Source organism: Mytilus californianus, unplaced genomic scaffold (genome assembly GCF_021869535.1).
Source record: "Mytilus californianus isolate M0D057914Y unplaced genomic scaffold, xbMytCali1.0.p SCAF_6, whole genome shotgun sequence".
Taxonomy (NCBI): Eukaryota; Metazoa; Mollusca; class Bivalvia; order Mytilida; family Mytilidae; genus Mytilus; species Mytilus californianus.
The window spans coordinates 28,430,649-28,452,878 of NW_026262712.1; the positions used below are offsets into that span (position 1 = coordinate 28,430,649).

A 22,230-nucleotide genomic window follows, 5' to 3' on the forward strand; every position below is an offset into this window, starting at 1 on the left:
TATGATATTAATTTACAAATAATGAGTTCAAAATGTACAAAATATTATGTTGTAGCGGAATGTTAGGAATTTACATTTTTCTTTTTTTATCAAAATCGTTTAAATGCATTATCGGTGTAAAGTACACGTTTTTGTACTTTCAGTTTGATACTACGTGTTTTAATACATTTTGATGTCAGATAATGGTATAAAATGATAATGGCTTGATACATGAATGATTTAAAGAGTAAAAGGTTTTTTTTTCAGTTTTAGGCCAAAACTTCGGTCTAGTTTTAGTTTAAACATTTTGGTTTTCCTTGCTTCCAAAAACTTTCAGGTTTAACTTAATCGAACACATCGGTAAGCCTCTATTTTGTTATGAAGTATAGTTTCCTATTTGCTGACGAAAACGAATCTATAGGTAGAAACAACTGTTTTAATATCGTTGCTTGGGGACTGTTAGACCTAAGCGTTGGTCTTTAATAATTCATAAAATGTTTTTTTTTTTTCCAAAGTTTTAAATGTCGGAAAAAGCTGTAGTCGGATGATATTTGATATTTTACATGCCCTCTTAATACAATTTTATGTATATTAATCTTACTTCGGCTTTCATAACTGTATAGCACTTAGTTTTTCCTGATAATTTTATTATTTTCCAGCGAACACTTTATCTTAAACTTACAATATGTAACATATCACACCAATACTCCACATATCCGTTGCTGGGTAAACAGGGTCAAAGTTTACAACTTCTGGAGCCATGAACTCAGGAGTACCAAACAGAATTTTCAATTCGCTTTTCGGATTGTACTTCCGTGCCAATCCAAAATCTATAATTTTTATTCTGTTCCCTTGTCTTGATAAACAAAGAATGTTTTCAGGCTGAAATGAAATATGAATACAAAATCAAAACATTCCACGGTAGTTGATGTGAATTCAAAGTTATTTTTTTCATTATGTTCTATTTAAAAAAGGGAAATGTGGTGTCCGTTTCTCTTTGGATTGGATATCAACTTCATATCATACCATACACGGAAACAGGTAGAGGTGAATGCCTTTGAAAGCAAGGCCTTCGTTCGGGAAAAAATCTTTCAATGTCAACATTTTTTTGTAGGTAATGGTAGAATCAGCCAACTTTTTCATTCAACCTGAGTATAAGACATTTTACATCCTTGTGAAATGTTTGCAGCTTTCAACGAAAGTGTTAGTAAACAGGAATCTGATGTTTAGTAGTTGTCGTTTGTTGATGTGGTCCATAAGCGGTTTTCGTTTCTCGTTTTTTTTATATAGATTAGACAGTTGGTTTTCCCGTTTGAATGGTTTTACACTAGTAATTTTTGGGGCCCTTTATAGCTTGCTGTTCGGGGTGAGCCAAGGCTCAATGTTGAAGACCGTACTTTGACCTATAATGGTTTACTTTTATAGATTTTGACTTGGATGGAGAGTTGTCTCATTGGCACTCATACCACATCTTCTTATATCTAGTAATTGAAATCGAGAAAGTTGTCTTTTGGGTTTGGATTTGTGTTTCTACATTTGTATGCCCTCGTCGCTAGGCGAATGGACATTAAGGTTTACCCTTGTCCGTTTCGTAAATCCAAACGTCCCGTAACTGGTTTCAGTTCTCTAACTTTAGTTTGCCTCAACCAAAAGTTATAAGACTTATACACAATGATTTTTACCACCAAATACAGATCAAAGTTCGGAATTGGGTGGCGTCATTTTCACTGTTTTCGAGTTATGTCTCTTTATAAATGGAAAAAAATCCTAATTTGCCGTTTCCGCGCACTCTAACTTCAGTTTACTTTTGACCAAATGTCATGAAACGTATTCACAATGCTTATTACCACCACACACAGATCAAGTTCGAATTTGGGTGGCATCACTTTCGCCGATCTTGAATTGCCAAATTTGCTGTATCATTCAGTTGCAAAGAAAAAAAAACGTCCATAGGTTTGTATTAGTACATTGCTTCGTGTATATTAACAAGCGTAAGCATCTTTGTCCCATGGAACATGCTTCTTGTATATTAACAAGCGTAAGCATCTTTATCCCATGGACACATTCTTCTTGTATATTTACAAGCGTGAGCATCTTTGTTCCATGGACACATTCTTCTTGAATATTTACAAGCGCGAGCATCTTTGTCCCATGGACACATTCTTCTTGAATATTTACAAGCGTGAGCATCTTTGTCCCATGGACACATTCTTCTTGAATATTTACAAGCGTAAGCATCTTTGTCCAATGGACACATTCTTCTTGTATATTAACAAGCGTAAGCATCTTTGTCCCATGGACACATTCTTCTTGTATATTAACAAGCGTAATCATCTTTGTCCCATGGACACTTTCTTCTTGTATATTTACAAGCGTAGGCATCTTTGTCCCATGGACACATTCTTCTTGAATATTTACAAGCGTAAGCATCTTTGTCCCATGGACACATTCTTCTTGAATATTTACAAGCGTAAGCATCTTTGTCCCATGGACACATTCTTCTTGTATATTTACAAGCGTAAGCATCTTTGTCCCATGGACACATTCTTCTTGTATATTAACAAGCGTAAGCATCTTTGTCCCATGGACACATTCTTCTTGTATATTTACAAGCGTAATCATCTTTGTCCCATTAACACATTCTTCTTGAATATTTACAAGCGCGAGCATCTTTGTCCCACTGACTGACTTTAAAAACGCAACATGATTTTTTTTTACCAAATCATATTTGATCCTCATACAACTACTATTCATGCTTATCATACTTCTTTCTCTTTAGAAAAAAACAACATCTGACTAACCTGTTGTTATAATCATACCGGATTATTGAAGTCGCACGAATTTCTTAAAGCGAAATTTGGAACCCATAACAGATTTTTCATTTTTTTTTTCTTCGTGAAACAGTTTTTTCAATCCATGGCCACACTTAAATCAGTTTAAAAATTTTGCATCTCCATATTACCAAGACTGAGGAATAAAAAAGTGAATCAGCCCATAAGAATATTGCAAACAGGAAAACGTGAACGTGCTCCAACCAGACAATTTAACGTCAAAAACTTGTCTTACGGTCCTTCCGACAACGATACAGGCAGATGTGATTTGTTGATGACCATCAATGACCAGATCAACATGTAGCACTTGACAATGCAACGTCAATGGAATTTGATTACGCAACGTCATTTGCGTGACATGTTTACGGCTGCAACGTCAACTGCAAATCGAATTGCCGAATGCCATTGCACACAGATTCATGCCATAAATGTTTCCCATAAACTGAAATTCGAAAGAATCGACTGCAGAAAAAATTTTAGAGCCCTAAAGTTTCAACTGCATAATTGCCAAAACACACTGTAATGGGTGGAACAAATGCGAAATCAGACGGTTCAAAACAGGACCCAACACATGCCGAACAGAATTGATTGACCTTTCTGACAATCATTTTGGCGTTGGTTAGAGGCAGTCTTGCTTTCGACGATGACACATCCATTGGTAAGGAGAAAACCAGGGTTTCAGTGTTTACCACATGATTTGAACATTACATATGACGCAATCAATACAACTTGTTTTTAAACAATGAAGTAACGAAAGAAATTTCTGTTCATACGTTTGTTCAACAAAAATTGCATATTTAAAAATGGGAATTAAGAAGAATAATCTAGTGTTGCGTTTCTAAAGTCGGTCAGTACATTTATTTGTGTGGCAGTTAATGGAGTTGCACGTAATTGCATTGTATTGAGTTACAATGTAACTTTTGATTTGCAAATGATCGAATTGAATTCCGAATGTTTAGTGCTGTTGTAATAGTCAGAGGTGATCGGCAAAGGTGGAAGTCGACCAACAACCAACCCTTCTCGGCACGTATAGTGGCCCGCAATTAGAGAAACCTAAAAAAAACATTAGTGTTATCTTGCACAATTTGTACTCAAGAAAGTGACAAGAAATATAATGGTAGGAGTTAATATAATTATGTAGGAGGCATGCACTTTAATATCAAAGGTGTTTAATAAACCACACATGTATCTTAAACGTTCGTTCCATTGCCTATCACATATAAACGTAGGTCATAAAATAGTACAAGATAAAACGTTCGTTCCATTGCCTAACGCATAAACTTAGGTCATAAAATAGTACAAGATAAAACGTTCGTTCCATTGCCTAACGCATATAAACTTAGGTCATAAAATAGTACAAGATAACACGTTCGTTCCATTGCCTAACGCATATAAACTTTGGTCATAAAATAGTACAAGTTAAAACGTTCGTTCCATTGCCTAACGCATATAAACTTAGGTCATAAAATAGTACAAGTTAGAACGTTCGTTCCATTGCCTAACACATATAAACGTAGGTCATAAAATAGTACAAGTTAAAACGTTCGTTCCATTGCCTTACGCATAAACTTAGGTCATAAAATAGTACAAGTTAGAACGTTCGTTCCATTGTCTAACACATATAAACGCAGGTCATAAAATAGTATAAGATAAAACGTTCGTTCCATTGCCTAACGCATATAAACGTAGGTGATAAAATAGTGCAATATAATTAACATTCTTCGTTAGTAATTAAAACATTATCAACACCATATGTTTTATATTAGTACAATCAGAAAGTGATATCTATTTCCTGATGAGTAGACAGACAACTACTACCACTTCTTAAGTGTTGATTCTTCATAATTGATATTTCTTAAACATTGGATAGTCTGGTAATTGCCATCACGATAAATTAACAATGACAGCTTGTTTTCTCTAAGTTTGGGTTGCTTTGATACATGCGATATGAAAAAATGACACATGTTTTCTATCTGCCAAATTGCTTTCAGCTGGAAGTTAAAGAAACGACAATACTTAAATTATATTAACTTGGATATTAGAAACTTACATGAATTAATTTTGACAGGAGTTCTAATTTGAGACGTTATAAAACTGTTTTCACGCACGATTTTATTGTATTTTAGGCATTAAGGATTATTTTATTTCAGTGTTTTTGATTGCTTTTAAAAGAAGAACCCTTTCTTGTCTATGCATAAACGGAAATGTAGGCAAACCGTTAATGATGCACCACCACAACACAATAATTTATATCGATTGATTAATTGTTGGCTATATCAAACCGACCAGTCTTGTTAATGGAGGAAGTCGGGGTTCACAGATATAAATACCGATCTTCGACAAGACAACTTGAAAATCCTAGTCAATAAACATGACAGATATATTGTCATGTGCGAGGTTCCAGCTCATAACAACCCAGTGTTGACAAGGTAGTGATCACTCTAGATAAACTACTAAGACCTATTGCCACCACCTCCCCCCACCCCCCACCCCCCCTACCCCCCACCCCCCACCGCCATCACCCCAAAAGGATTAAAAAAGACGGCTAGCTTGCACTTCTTGACTTTCAACAGCAGACTAGTGCCTATACAATGTGTCAAGCTCAAAATGTGGGTCTGGATGGGGGCCCTTTCTGTATTCTTTAATTTTTTAGGCCGTTTTTCTTTATTCTTTAAACTTTTTAACCATTATTCTCTATTCTGTAAACCCCATCCATACCCTCAAAAATCGGGCTAATTCTAAACAACCTTTAAATAAATTAAACATTGACTGCCGAGGATCATATATCACAAAAGAAGAAAAGGAAAAATTTCCATTAATTCGGCTCACAATGAGCATATTACAATGTAAGTCATTATTTTAGACAACATGCCAAATATATATATTTTTCAAAGTATGTAATGAAACTTTGTGTGAATTCTCACTGTAGTACTGGACAGGATAAAACTTATTCATGAAAAGTATAAATTTATTGGAAACAAATGTAAATTCTACACAATTTTTTTCTCGAAAAAATGACAATTTGACAAGGGCTTATAGGGTAAAAACAATGGTGGCATTATCCCTCTTATGGTGTGAACGAGTGGTCAAGATTATAATCTACTAGATTATCCTATCAACCAATCACTGTACAAATAACAGGTCCTCAGTTGTGCTGTATACAAATGTCATCTACTGGTTTCCTGCTTCGATACAAGTATTGAGAAAACGTAAACATTAAAATCAGTGTCATGGGCACAGGTCATTTTGGGGTCCTTTCGCTGTCTGTACTTAAACAATGTCGAATTGTTTTCTAAATTAAAGATAACGATTGGAAATTGAAAAAAATAGACTTTTTAGTATCGAGGTTAAATTCAAGAATGCACAAATATTACGGAAGCCTTTTAGGGCCATGTTAATTCACTTTTTACAATTTGATATAACAAATTATCAATTTGATATAACAAATTATCAATTTAATATAACAAATTATCAATTTGATAAAACAAATTATCAATTTGATATAACAGATTTTCAATTTTGATATAACAAATTATTTATTTCATATAACAGATTATCAATTTGATATAACAAATTATTAATTTGATATAACAAACTATTAACTTGATATAATAAATTATTTATTTGATATAACAAATTATTAATTTGATATAACAAATTGTGAATTTCTCTACAAATAGTATGATTTTATCATAATAATGATTAATAAAAAGTTGCATAACCCGAACTGGTGCATTTCGTGTATTAATTGATTGTTTATCTGACGTCCAGTGACAAATATCTAATGCATTTTCAAAACTTAATTTACAGGTTTAATGTTTCTATAACCAACCCTCCTCTCCTTTCCCCTTTATTTGAGACAGTTTTCGGGACTAGTGTCTCAATTTCGCACATGGGACCTGGTGCCTTAGAACGAATAAATATAAAAGAGAAAAGGGGGAACTTTTTGATCAATTTATATTGTATATTTTCAAGTCAAAGCGAAACGAAGAGTTCTATTGAGATGTTGGTATATATAAAAAAAAGAAGATGTGGTATGATTGCCAATGAGACAACTCTCCACAAGAGACCAAATGACACAGAAATTAACAACTATAGGTCACCGTACGGCCTTCAACAATGAGCAAAGCCCATACCGCACAGTCAGCTATAAAAGGCCCCGAAATGACAATGTAAAACAATTCAAACGAGAAAACTATAACGGCCTAATTTATGTACAAAAAATGAACGAAAAACAAATATGTAACACATAAACAAACGACAACCACTGAATTACAGGCTCCTGACTGGGGACAGGCACATACATACAAAATGTGGCGGGGTTAAACATGTTAGCGGGATCCCAACCCTCCCCCTAACCTGGGACAGTGGTGTAACAGTACAATATAAGAACGAACTATAAAAATCAGTTGAAAGAGGCTTAACTCATCAGATGGATAAAATACAAATACTACAAACACAAGTGGACGTGGCCGGGTAGTTGTACATCCAAACAACAAAAAGACACTAAGTACAGATCTGAGAGTAGTTACTGACAGCTAGTTCAAAGCCACTAACAACTAATAAAAAAAAATCATGCATCTACGACTAAATTATCAATCCGTACACATCCAAAATCCAATGGATTTAGTGTAAAGACGTCATAAACAGTCACAGAAAAACATGACCTTGTGCAATGCCAAGATACAGGTATCGACAGATTGTAGATCCATGAATGTGTATATGTATATAACAATAATATTTAGTTTGCTTTTAATTTACTGATAACAAAATCAATATTAGTACCAATAAAAACAATATTTAATGATCTAATTACAGTGTTGAATTGGTAACCTTTAATAAGTTTATTTAAAGGATCAATAAGTTTACCAGGATCGTTTCTAAATTTCCGGGCACGGTAAACAATATTGCCGTAAAAATGAGGATGTGCAATCCCGTTTGAAATAGGTTTTCTATAGGTACAACCAAACTTCAAAACCAAATCTTTATATCTGTGGAAGAATTTAGTAAAGGTTTTAAGTAATTTGTGGTAACGAAATCCCTGGCTTAATAATTTACCAGTAATACATAGATTACGTTGGTGTTTTTAGGAACATAGGAACATGCAAGGATAAAAAAATGCTTTTCCTTCTTAAAAAAAACCTGGCATGTTGCTTTGATAATTTCAATAGGAACATGACTGGATTTATTAAACATCCTTCAATTCATCACTGCATTTGTCTTAAATAAATTTGTTTCAACATATATTTTTGATTTGGATTTTTTTATTAAAAATAAAGAAACATGCGTGAGATTTTGAATGATTGTGGACTTTCAAATTTCTGTTAAAAAAGACCACACGAGTATCATCTGAGCACATTAATAACGTTGTATATATAGAATAAGGATTTTACATCATGAGCAATGCAAAAAACATTTAGGTCTATATCTCTATACAGTTTAAGCGTTTCACTTATATATCCTTTATGTCAAATAAAGAAGGGGGATAACCCCAATCCATGCATAAGTAATTTGACATATCAAATTTTCTTTCTTGTTATATCAAATTCATAAATTGTTATATCAAATAATTATAATCTGTTATACCAAATTGATAATCTGTTAAATCAAATTGATAATTTGTTATATCAAATTGTAAAAAGTAAATTAGCATGGCCCATAAAGGCTTCCGTACAAATATAAACTTTCACTGTTCAGTTTTAAACGAGATGTAGTCGTACATGAAGACATGTGCATATCTACAGATTGTTTACATTTTTTCGGTAGCCAATGTCTTGGGTAACGTAACGTAGAAACTAATTCAATAATGTATCCGCCTTTAAGACACAGATTGGCCTTCAAACAACAGACCATGACTGTAATACAACTACATAAATGTTAACTTAACTAGTTTTAAAAGTTTTACGTCATAGCTAACCTTCATATCTAAATGAAGAATGTGTCTGGAATGCATAAAACTAACGCCGTCACAAATCTGGCGCATGAACATCACAGATGCTTTTTCTGTCAACACGAAATCATCGTTGATAACTCGCTCAAACAGTTCTCCACCTGTAATTCTAAAGAAACATAAATCAAACAATACTGTATAATCAAAACTTTGGCAGTACCACTATAAAACAATACTCGGGGGTCTGGATGGGGTTAATTGAATAATGGACCAAATCTACAGAAAAATGGACCGAAAGAATGAAAGAATAGCGACAAATAGGCCAAACGAATGAAGAATCGAGAATAATGGCCAAAAATTAAAAAAAATAGAGAAAAATTACTTTAAAAATTAAAGAAATGAAGGACCCCATTCCAGACCCTCATACTCTCTCGAGCAACTTTCCACCTGCCATTGTTAAGATATATCCATCAAACAGCAGAGGCTAATCAACAGCTTTGGCATATCAATTAGTCTAATACAAATATAAGAAAAATGTGAGAACAATATTGTTCATTGCTATCTATTGTAATATGCGTTCATTACCTCTGTTGTTAACGCTTAGTAAGTAGAAGTACAAATGATATAAGAAGGTCTAGATCATGATGAGAGGTCCTCCAATTCTGTATTCGTTAATGTTTTAAGCTATTTTTCTCTATTCTTTATATTTTTGCCCATCATTCTCTATTCTTTATATTTCCACACACCATCAATTTGAAATTCGCAAAGTATAAGATACAATATAGATTAATCATCATATTACAGATCATATATAACAAAATGGTACTTTTTGCCTTCTTTACATTGCCATGGAAACGAGGGACTATATAGATTCAAAGAATGGCAGGACATCTATTTTGAAAATTAACTCAACACGGTTTGAAAGAAAATCTGAAAATTCAATTGCAACCAAACCGAGAGAGCCGTGGCGAAAAGTACAAATGTGTGTTATATTCGACCAGCTTTTATCAAATTATTATTGGTGTTTTTAAATTCAGTGTAATACCAACAGAATGCTGGCAGTAAAACATAAAATATAGTACTAACAACTCTGTTTCCAGTGTAATACTAATAGTATGTTTACATTTTAGAAAATAGTACTTACAACTCTGTGACAATACAAAATGCGCTTTTATTTTCAAATGCGTCATAAATCTGTAATAGTCTTGGGTGCTGGAGACTTCTCATGACCTCCACCTCGTTTGTAACATCTTTCCGTTCTTGTGGTCCACTAAATTCTATAAACTTAGCTGCTAACTGGCGCCCAGAACGCTTTTCACGGCATGGTTTGACTTCGCCAAACTTCCCTCTGAATAAAATGTTAGGTAAATCAAAAGAATAAAACACATGTAAATTAAAAGTAAAAACAAAACTGTTGGAATTGTTTTGGCATGTTCTGAATTTTACAGACTATTTTCCCCAACTACATTGTAGGACATCCTATTTAAGAGTGTCTGGATTATGTCTGGGGGTCTTCATTTATATTTTCTTTTAATTATTTAGGCAATTTTTATCTATTCTCTTATTATTAAGGCAATTTTTCTCTATTCACTAATTATTTAGGCTATTTTTCTCTATTCTTTAGTATTTCTTATTTTATTTTATTTATTTTAAGGCACATTATATTCACTAGTCTGTAAACCTTACCCAAACTCTCGTGAAATACTGACCCAGAAAGTTGTACTTAATCAAACTTAATCTGATTTTTTTTTACACCAGCATTTTTTTTCCAAGAAGTCTCTCAATATACTACAGTAAGAATTAAAAAAATTACAGTTGCATGTGTCCTCTTTGGTTTTCTAACACATTTATGAACGTATAAACCAATCATAAAGGCTCCAAGATGGATTAAAACTGCAATTCCGAAAGTTGGGAAAATTCTGATTATTTATCCTAAAATATAAATATGGAATAACTACCAAACCACATCGTTAATTCTTTAGAAAGCAAAGCGACAAAGTGCGTTAAAAAATGAAAAAGTTGTCATCAAATTTAAAATATAAAAACCTAGATCAAACTATTTGTCACTTCTTCTCAATTAACCCAGAAAGCTATTGATAAAAGTCTATCAGTTACATGTATCTATGGATGTTCTTAAGCAAAATTTTGCAAAATATGTAAATTTGCAATATCAAATAAAAACTGTTTTAAACTGTAGAGTACAGTAACATTTTTAACAAAATGTGAAATGTTTCTTGTGGATGGATTTAACATCCTAATTAAAGGATGGTTTTCCATCATGGACCTGACTGTTTAATGTACAAAATAGATATATGTCAAATTGTTTTCAAATTTTTCAAGTTTACCATAAAAACTCTTTAATGTTCAAATTCCTATATGTTTCAACAAATTCCAAATTTTTACCGTATCTAAAATAAAATACAAGGTAAATTGGCCAAATTTTCATCGCTACTTCTCATCAGACCTTCTTGGAATAGTTTATAGTTTAGAAATGTTAGATGGTCATGCAGGTTACCAGAGCGCAATTATTCGTAATGCATTTTCCATAGGGTATCAGTGGTGTTCCGTTTTTTTTCTCGAAGACTACACAAACTAGGGGAAAACGGGTAGCAGTTCCTGTTACTCGAAATGCCAGTGTTGCATTACAACCAAAAAAATATACATCGTCATGCGGCAAAAATTGACTTAAAATGCAGTTGAAAAAGATCGCCTATTTTTTCGCTTAATGAAAAAGGCATATTTTTAATGGCCCCGACGTGCAGAAATGGAAGATATTTTCTATACTTTGCAAAATGTGAAATTGATTTTCTGGATTTTTTAAACCTAATTGGATAAGCTTTCGATTAAAAGTAATTCCAATTCTGTATCATCCAATCAGAAGCCGTACAGGATTCTATTCTGAGTACCATTTTTGGGTAAAAAACTTGCCGGTAAAATGTAAACAAATAATTGCGCTCTTGTAACCTGCAATGTTATAAATCCAAATTTTGAAACCTCCGCAATCCACAGACCATGCAGACTGTTATCTATGTTTATACTGCATGTCAATGCTTTAAAGAACAAGATTAATAATAATTCATTTCGAGAAAACGACACTTTCATGGATGGAACCTTTAAATTTTGCCTAAATTCTCCAGGTAGGTTTATAATTCGGGAATTTAAAATTGGAAACTTTATTCCTCTCGTGTTCATTCTGTTGCATGAATAGTCCGAGGAACTGTATCATCACAGTTTATGTAAGCTTGTTTCAATTTGTGAAGACTGAAATTTGATTTTTAAACCACCTGCGGTACATGTTGAGAAAGAGTCATGGTTGTTTAAAGGAATTTACCACATCTGCTTATTTTTATATTACTTATTCTTTCTCCAGTGTGTTAACTTTTTATCAAAATCTGAGATTGATAATATGGCTAATTTCTTTAAAAATATAATTTACCCGATTTGATTTATATTGTTTGCCCATTGTTCCATATTCTTTATCTTTTAATTTATAACATTCCATTATTCTCTATGCTTATTTTTTTTTTCATTTTTCTCTATCTTTTTTTTCTTCTATTCTTTCCCCTTTATTCTGCACTTTTTGACCATTACTCTTTATTATGTAAACCCCATCCAGATCCTCATTACGCCTGTGTATACTGTTTTTTTAAATAAGTATGTCAAACAAAATGCTATGCATTATCATAACTTGCTGTATTTTTTTGCAAGTTGGACAGGAAAAGTGCTATTCTCTTTACGAGACATTTATCATCATTAGACTTTTTTCATATTACCGACTTTTGACTCCGGATTATATAATTTGTCGACTGGTTACCTTGGACATCATGGTACTCGGTCAAGTAAGAGCAACCAAAATAAGTAAAATCAAACATATAATCGGTGTAATTTGAGGGGAAAATTTACTGTTTTCCGATGATTTTGTAGTGAAAAAAAAAATATTAACCAGGTAATTTCCCCCCAAAATTGTACCGATTGAAAGCTTGGTTTTACTTCTTTAGCTTTCTCTTACCTGACTTGGTACCATGATGTCCAACGTAACCTGTCGACAAATTATATAATCCGGAGTCAAAAGTCGGTAATATGAAAATAGACTATTTGAGATTTAGCTATAACGCTGTAATGTTTCTCTTTCGTTTATTATAAATATAGATGCAAGGTTTTACAATTATATCATCAATTATTAGCAATATTTCATCTACGTTATGATTATATCATTAAAACAAATTGAGTATGTGCTAGAAAGATCTTTACAATCAGGTCAATTATGTTCTATAATGAAATCATCGGCAAACTGTACGTTGAATGATGAATTTACTATTTCTTGTACCATTTTATCAAGCAACATGTGCACTCTTAAGAATCTTTGTTTTTATAAAGCCGTGGGTAAAAAAACTACATATCAGTTCTAGTGTACTAGGAGGCCTCGGTAGAGAAGTGGTCTCATAAGTAGTTCATCTACTCGTCAATGTTGAGGTTGCGAGTTCGACTCCAATCTTGTTTTATTAGCATTGCAGGTTTACCTGCCGAAGGTCAGTAGTTCTCTCCGGGCACTACGGCTTCCTACACCAATAAAAACCTAACAGCCACGAAATAGCCAATAGTGCTGAAAGTCGCCTTAAACACCAAAAATCAATCAATCAATCAATGCTAGAATATTGGAATAATTTTATTAACAGATTTGTTTTATTTGTGAAGTTGATTTTTTTTACTGCACGTTAGCATTTAATTCATTGCTATTTTGTTTTGTTCATCTTTCATTGCTATAACTAATTATTTTTTTTACTTTTCCCCGTCTTAAAATACGATATTTTATATAAGTTTGGATCCTTTCAGCTTTAAAAAAATTAAATGTGTTAAAGATATATGTTGAGGCCTTCTGAAATAATGTGTAAGTGATCCAAAATTTAATATCAAGACGTGATCGAGGTGATCAAATTGTTGATCGACGACTTTCGGATTGTATTTGATTCTAATGTCATTACAATATTCACACTGAATTTTCGAACGGGTGATTGTTTAATGTCCTGTGGCAAATATTACATATGCATATATATATATATATATAGAGAGAGAGAGAGAGAGAGAGAGAGAGAGAGAGATAGAGAGAGAGAGAGAGAGAGAGAGAGAGTGTGTGTGTGTGTTATTATTTTATATGAATATAAACAACAGTGGTATGTTTAAGCAAGTCCGAAAATACAAAATCTGATTTGTAACTGCTACAATTTGTAGATCACAAAAGTACACAGAAAGACGAGCTTCCCTCTTCCACCGAGCTGACCACTTCCTAGGTGTACATATGAATGGAAAGCTGACTATAAGAAACCCGAAATAAACGCGTTTGTCACCGATTTTAGTTTTGAGGATAAACAATCATAATGAGAATTTATGAAAATGTTCAGAAATATATTGAAAGCTGCAACGATCGTTTTCCATATCATGTAATTTAATATTGAAATTTATTGTTAATAGTATGATAAAATTTGGAAATCATTTTTAAACTAATGAATGTTTTCCCTCGTGTATATAGGTGGCACGGTAGTATTTTTGGCCCATACGGATTTATGATAGCCTTTTCAGAATTTTCACCACTTTCTAACACTGCCCAAAATTCTACATACACGGTTAACTGAAGTACTTTCATTATAATATTCAAAAATTAATTTGAATATGTATGATGACCGTTTACTTTTTTTGCTATCTTTATAAGCCTAAGGCCATTGGTGCTTTTATGTCTTTTATCTGGCAGTGAATACAAAATTAAAAAAAATTCTCAAAAATTCATTTTCACCTGTATGTAAAATCATTTCATATTTTTCTACACTTGATTCCTCCCTCAGTTTGGGGAAGTATGTTCAGTAGATACTGTATTTTTTGTTCCGATACATTGACTTAAGTAGGGTACACAAATGAGCAACCTGAATTCTGGAATGTAAATACTACCGTGCCACATATAGCTCTGAGTCCTTGTCCGGATTTTGACTCTACGTGTTAATCATGTTTGTTTGTTTTCGGTTCTTTCAACGTTTATACTAGGTTTTTGATTTTCAAATATTTTGGCCTCAAGCATATCTGATGAAACATAGATTATCGAAATGAGCATCTGGTGCAAAACATTTGGTACCGCTAATGTTATTTAAGATACAGCATGTTGTTATTAATAAAATGCAGCCAAGTACGTGTGCAGTTTCTCATTGATAACGACCAGGTATAAATATGATTTGTTAATGACATTGCACACTTAAACATCCAATATTTTCTTGAACTTTTCTAAGAGGTATAATCAAACTAAAGGATAACATCTGTAAACGTATTTACACCGAAACACACTTTAGTGTCTCTAAATGTATCGAATGCACCCTTGTCGACTGAGTAACATTTAAAGAGAGAGGACAAGGTTACAGTACATATGCAAGATTAAACAATACCCAACAGTTATATTGGAAACATTTTAACCTGGTTTAAATCATCAAGTAATGACTATAATTCTTTCTTCGTGGAATCTACGAAACTGTCCCGTTTTATAATGTAAAGAAGATCCCATGAATTCCAAAATTATTACTGCACATTTATTTGTTATTATATATTACTCTCTAAGGTAAAGTTGACCGTAGATGGATTGGCTTTTGCTTTTAGGTCCTTTTTAGTCATATAGGTTTTTAACTGTTTCGATTCTTATACATCCTTGGCTTTCAAATATTCGGCTTTGAACGTTCCTGATGAAATTAAATCCAGAAACGGACATAGGATGCATGAAATGTATTGAAGTGTTGTTTACATTCTTTAACTCCTATGTATTCTTCAACCCGGCTTCCTCCATCAAAAAATCTTGACGCTGATATTACCAAGTGAGCTGAAAGTGGCGTTTAACACCTTCATTTAATCAATCAATCATTTACACTCATTACGGTTTGAGGTAGATATAAAATTCTTGTTGATAAATGTCAATTTTCTCCGTTCATAGTGCATTATAAACAGATTGATAGTGTAGTTGTCGGTTAATCACACCTAAGCCATTTAGAAGTATTAAATATTAAAAGTATGTAAACACTTTTCTAAACAACGGACTCGGGACTAAAAGCTTTTGTCTTTCATAGTTTGACGTGAAAAATGGAGACCATATTTGGCATTCAAATCTGTTAAGAAACCACTTTAGTAATTTGAACCCAGTGTGACTGTGGAAACAATGATTATTCTGTTTGTGAAACATTTTATCCTAAGTATGTGGCTCCAACATTGTAAAATCCGCTTCGGAGGATTTTGCAACCGACCTTACTACCTGAAGTCTCAATAAAAAGGACCGTGACGTCCTTTGAAAATATTCAAAACCGTTTCTTTTAAATGTTATATTTGAAAATAAGAAGTGACCTGGTGACCCGAGGCAATATTTAAACGTGACCATGTGACTTAGTGAGGTACCCTCATGAAGTCTTAAGACATGTATGTTCTATTACCTTTATTATTTCCAAATGAAAACAAAAGCATGATATAATTATTGTATTATCAATATTAAATAATTAACAGTGACGCAGAAATATGAGTCTTGTTAGTGAGCTAGCGGGATCTAGGAAGTGTTTTACGATGAATCATCAAAAAACACTAAGTCACTCATCTAGGTCATAATTATATAATTATCAGGCATTTTGTACATGTATAACACAGATTTGTATAATTTTCTTACACTCAAAAGATCTTGGTTTCAACAGCAGGCTAGCCATGAACTTTCTGTTATTTTGTTTTTAATTCATTTGCAGTTAAATTGTGCACAAATCTATAAAGTGAAGTATGTCGTCCTTAATGGTAATCTAAGGTGCGGATTTAGGGGGGTGCCCGGTTCCGGTCCCCCTTATGGAGCTTTATTTATGGTAAACCTAGACTTTTTACTGGTTCCACTACACATTTTGTCTAGTCTGGGGACCCGCGGGCCCCCCTTTTTCAAAATCCTGGATCCGCATCTGAATCTTTTAACAAAAATCAATATTTCGCAATGTTAAATTCCAACAAATACCAGCTGCAATAAGAAGGTACACCCAAATGATCTCGATTGCAGTTGTATTAAATTCATTTGATATACCGCCAGTTCTTAAAAGGTGAATTTTATTTAAGTTTGTGTATATAAATTTAACGTCATCTTATTATTTCCAAAATTAAAAAAATATAAACTTATTAATTACACCATTTCTGTTCAAAGGGAAATAACTCAAAATAAATAAATCAAATAATCAAATAATAAGAATCACTTTTGCTACAAAAGGTCTACAACTCAACAACGAGAACAGCTAAAATCGTGAAAATTGAACTTGACCTTCATTTAGTAACAGGAAACAACATGTCTAAATAAGAAAAGATTTCGTCAAAGCGTTTTCATGTTAATGAACGGACACTGTTTGGAAACCGCCCGCTTGCCCGCCCGCCGTACATCCACAAATCAATAACCGATTTTTCTTTCGAAAATCCGGTTAAAAATTCAATATCCTGCATTAAATTGTTCTCATTAAACTCTACATATATAAACGTTTCGATTATTAAGCATGTAGAGAAATGTAAATAAAAAAATCACGAATAAAATTGATTAGCACTTCTATTTGCTGCAAATCAATTTCTTCATGGAAATACAAAATCGTCAAAATTTCTACAACCTAGCTTACTCGTCAACCAATAAAAAACTTCTTGGAAATATAGGGAATTAGAACGGTCATTTTATAAAGTTATTTTCGGTAAACCAATTACGTTGTTGTTTTTCTTTTTTAAATCTGTTTTGCTGACTTTTCCCTTAGAATTCTAGTGTATATTATGGAACGTCAAAACTTTCTTGTGATGTGCATTCGCCATTATATGATGCGATTTTACCATGATAAAATATGCAGCAAATAAAGGTTTTTGCACATCATATAATGAATGGCAAATGGACATCTTATAATGAAAATGAACATAAAAAGACAGTTTTGGCGTTCCATAATATGTCCACATGGCCACTTTGCATGACTTACGAAATCAATGAGATTTTCACGAAGGTCGAGTTTCAACAGAAAATATTAACTACAGTAATATATAATTAGGTTGATGTTTTCTTTTTTCTCCAAATAGCAAAATATGTGTACCTTATACGACAAGATATACGATTGCATATAACGGGAATTAACTAGAGAACTGTAAAAATGACGCCACCAAAATTCCGTTTGGTCTGTGTTTTATGGCAATAAGCATTGTGTATAAGTTTCATAACATTTGGTTTAGGCAAACTAAAGTTAGAGAACGGAAACTAATTTTGGGACGGACGTACGGACGAACAAGGTTAACACTTAAAGCCCCCTCTGTCTCGACGGGGGCTTCAATATATGTTTGAGAAAAACAGATTACTAAAATGCGATTGTAAATAAATCATAATCGAATTGGCTTCTGGGTCGACTTAGTATCGAATTATGTATTTAATTTAACGTAAATAGCCGACGACAACTTGTTATATTTTTTGATCTTGCTATCGACCTTTCTACTTTATAAATACAAAAACGTCATGTTGACAGATAACAATAGGCGATAAACGTATAGGTATTAGACGTTTATATTCTCCCTGTATGCCGCTTCTATTGTGAGCGACCGTTATATTATTCAACTGGGGTTCTCATCGCGGTCCGCGTTTAAGTACTGTTGATTTCATTAGACAACAAATCCAAAAGTTAGGAAATGAAAGAAACTATACGTTTAAACATAAGCGTAAAATTGAATGATTAAAACAATATTCGAACGTTTATCAATATACAGTCGAATGTATATGTATCATACAAAGTCAGAAACCTCGTCAGAGTTTGTGGTATTTTAAAAGTACTTCCGATTAATCCATCTGAAGTCTGGACGGAATGTGCCAGAGTACCAATAGGCCTTTACCTCCCTCGCTATCCAATTTCGACATGCTTGTGTCTGGGCCAATGACCGATTTTGCATGAACTGTCATGACTAATTGGGAAAAAAATAGAAAAAGCTAATAACAAGAGGAATTTATACATATCCTGGCAGCATTTCATAAGAATATATTTATGCGTCAATTATTGAGATTCTCAAAATGTCACTTTTGTTTGGAATTTTCGCGCTCACATTTATACATTCTATAGACGTCTGGTCGTGTGTCACGCGGTACACACTGAACCCTTAAACACCACGTGATGTGCTTCGTAATTTACTTTTTGTTTACTGAAAGGGTATTGCAAATTAAAACTAGCTCTACTCATTACTAGAATAGTAGTTATATTCTTTAATTTTTAGACCATTTTGGTATTATTTATATTTTATCTATTTTGCCTGTAATAGTTATTCTCCGTTCTATATTTTTTTGTATCCATTTATTCTCTATTTTTTATTATTATTACCTATTTTCTCAATTCATCATCTTTTGCCCTTTATTTGCATTTTGCCCATTATATTCTCTATTCTGTAAACCATCCAGACCCTCATATAAAGTGGAGGGATCTCGTCCATAATTGACCACACGACCCGGATGAGTTAAGCATTTAGACAGAAATATTGCAAAGAAAAAACTTTTCATCTTGTCAAGGGAAGCCTTGTAACATGTTTTCTCTATTTTTCTTCTTTGCAACATCAGATTTGATCAAATAAAGTTAATAAGCTGGATTGGTTTTTCCTAATTGTAATTATTGTAATTTTGTTGTGAATATACAGCAATGGATGCTATCACAAAATGATTGAAAAAAGGTTTATGGTGTATAAATTCAAAACACGAACTAAACACAGCCCAAAGCAAAGTGACGACACTTTTATTGATGTTCTTCATCCCAAAGTATCTCGGGAATAAATACACCATAACATTATCAAACAATTTCTTGTTTACCATGCATGGTTACCATTGACCGTAAATTGGTCGAGGAAAACAAAAGATTTACGACATACCATTGGATAATAAATGTTTACAATACGGTTCTCAAAAGGGCAAGAATCTCTTACCTTCCCAGCAGATTATTATGAATATCATATTCATCAGTCACCCATTTTGATTTCTTCACTGTGACGTAACGAGGTTCAAACGGTGGTTCATCACCTGAAATGTTCAATCGATTGGTCAAATTGTTTACATAATGTTCCTCCTAAAACATCAATTAGTATGCTACAGGTAGTTTGTTCTTAAATGGCTTCCTGTCTCATTCAAGTTTTTTTGCGTATGAAATGATGAAGAGATTGCAAGAAGATTTTGAAGCTGATCATTTGCCTGTCACGTGCCATCAATTTTGTCATTCCTTAATTTTGTGTGGGGTATTCTGATGTTGATGGCATATTTTTGAAAGTCTCTGTTTTCATTCGAAACTTTTCTAGACTCATGGTAATATTAAAAATTTTCTAGACTTATGGCGATCTAGAGGCTGATATATTATTATTTTCATTATTGCCTTTTGTTAAAGAGACCATGTGTTGACCTCTTTTATGTCTTTTGAGTTTGGTGTTATGGCATATCTGTGATATTCTCGGTTTTTATTCGCTGTTTTTCTAGATTTATGGCGATAACAAAACTTTCCTAGATGTTTGGCGATTTCAAAACTGTTCTAGACTTATGGCGATATCAAAACTTTTCTAGATTTATGGCGATTTCAAAATTTTTCTATACTTATGGCTATATCAAAAACTTCCCAGACCTTTGACGATTTCAAAACTTTTCTAGACGTATGTCGAGTTAGAGGTTGACATATTGTTAATACACCATTGCCTTTTGTTAAAGACCATGTGTTGACTTCTGGGTGTCTTTTGATTTTTTGTTGTTGAACTGCTGTCTTTTGATGTATACCTCACATCCTGTATTCAAATGATTGCTTATCTACTCCTTTATTAAAATGCTTAACCCTCTTAAATCCAAATAAATATATATTCCACGGCTACTAAGGGGTATTTAACGACTTTGACTACCAATGAGGGTCTTGCACAGTCGGAACTGAGTTACTTCCCTTGAGGAGTTATCATACTTACCACCTGTTGGTTCAGTTTCATCTACAATAACACGCTGACTAGTCATATTCTAATACCATCTATAACTACCATTTAATAATCTGTAAACAAAGAAATAGACACTAAAAATAAAATGAACCTATTTTTCGGACGTCAGTCTATTGTTCTAACCGTAGGATTTTTTTGAGGAAACCATTGTCAAGCGAAATTAATTTATATTCTAACGTCTCTCGTTGATTATCGTTTACGAATCCACTACTTCTTATAAATTCTCTAATACAAATAGATTTGAAGTGGCGAAGTTCATCGAAAGGCTTCTAATGTCCTTTTCTAATATTGTCTATATTTTAACATATGTAATAGTGTGAACTAAAATTCTCTTTTTCTAAAAAAAAATCAACAGTTACTATTTTTTCTATACTCTGATTTTGCAAGTAACTGAAATGTCGACCATCGTTGAAAAAAAAACAAATATTATTAGAACATATGACTTCTATTGCCCGGTCTCAAATTTTTAATTGCTATAAGGCTTTATTGCAGTATAATAAAAGTTGTTCCCCTCGTCAACTAAATCAACATGGTTAAGCCATGACAAATACCAAGTCTAGCTTGTAAGATGTAACACTAATATGTAACTATATTGCAGTAAATAATTATGTTAAAGTCATTTGTTTTGTCGACTTAATCAGTCATTATCCAGCTGTAGATACACATGTATATACGATTGAGCTTGCGCTTTAACATGTATCAAGATATTTTTTCTAACCGCCTCGGTGGTCTCGCGGTAGCGTGCTCGCCTCGAGTGCGGGAGATCGCGGTATCGAACCCCGGCCGGGTCAAACTAAAAACTTTAAAATTGGTATTTGCTGCTTCTCCGCTACGCACGCGGCATTAAGGAGCAAGAGCAAAGACGGGTCGGCTCGGAGTCAGAATGATGTGTCCGGGTAAGGTGACATGTCTTCCTGCGGACTGTTACCTTGTGAACTAGCACGTTAAAAATCCGGCTCAGCGTGTTGGTCTTGTACAAAGCAGGGTAAATATTCATATTACATTAACATGTTCTCGTCATGAATAAGCATATCAATTTGCCGCTGGACGTTATAGCAGCTATCCATCATCATCAGATATTTTTTCTGATTTCAACGTGAAAATATGATAACCGCTTTATAACCAGGTGAGTGCATGGTTAAACAAGTAATTTAATGACAAACCTCCTTTCACTTTAACCATGTTAACTGAACTGTTTTGTGTTTGAAATTCGTTCAGATATTGTACCCAAAAAGAATGCGACAGCCATGATTTTCAATTGATGATTGTTTTATCAGAAAATTTGTTTAATCGCTTCTACAACCTCTATAAAATTTGAAATTTATTAACAACACCCAGCTGCCAATCTTTTTATAAATACATTAACCACAAAAATTATAAAAATCAAATAGGTATTTACAATAACAACGTGCATTATGCATTTTTACGACAGCGTACCTAAAAAGCACTACCGTGTGACTACCAGTGTGGTTTTCTGGAGAATTCTAAATATTTGGTAATCGATCAAGGTACATGAAAACTTCAAAATGAAGTATTAAA

The 22,230-nt window shown here is 33.2% G+C and overlaps 1 protein-coding gene across 1 annotated transcript in view; it reads right to left on the reverse strand.

Annotated features, from left to right (window-relative positions):
• Positions 1-22,230, reverse strand: part of LOC127704936 (myosin light chain kinase 3-like) — a 40,894-nt gene that overhangs the window by 13,309 nt on the left and 5,355 nt on the right. Inside the window, exons 2-6 of the mRNA XM_052209175.1 lie at positions 20,665-20,744; positions 19,654-19,747; positions 9,845-10,048; positions 8,728-8,869; positions 662-861 (exon numbers count right to left, since the gene is read on the reverse strand). Coding sequence (XP_052065135.1) covers positions 662-861; positions 8,728-8,869; positions 9,845-10,048; positions 19,654-19,747; positions 20,665-20,710 — 686 coding nt within the window. The 5' untranslated portion in view covers positions 20,711-20,744. The remainder of the gene's footprint in view (positions 1-661; positions 862-8,727; positions 8,870-9,844; positions 10,049-19,653; positions 19,748-20,664; positions 20,745-22,230) is intronic.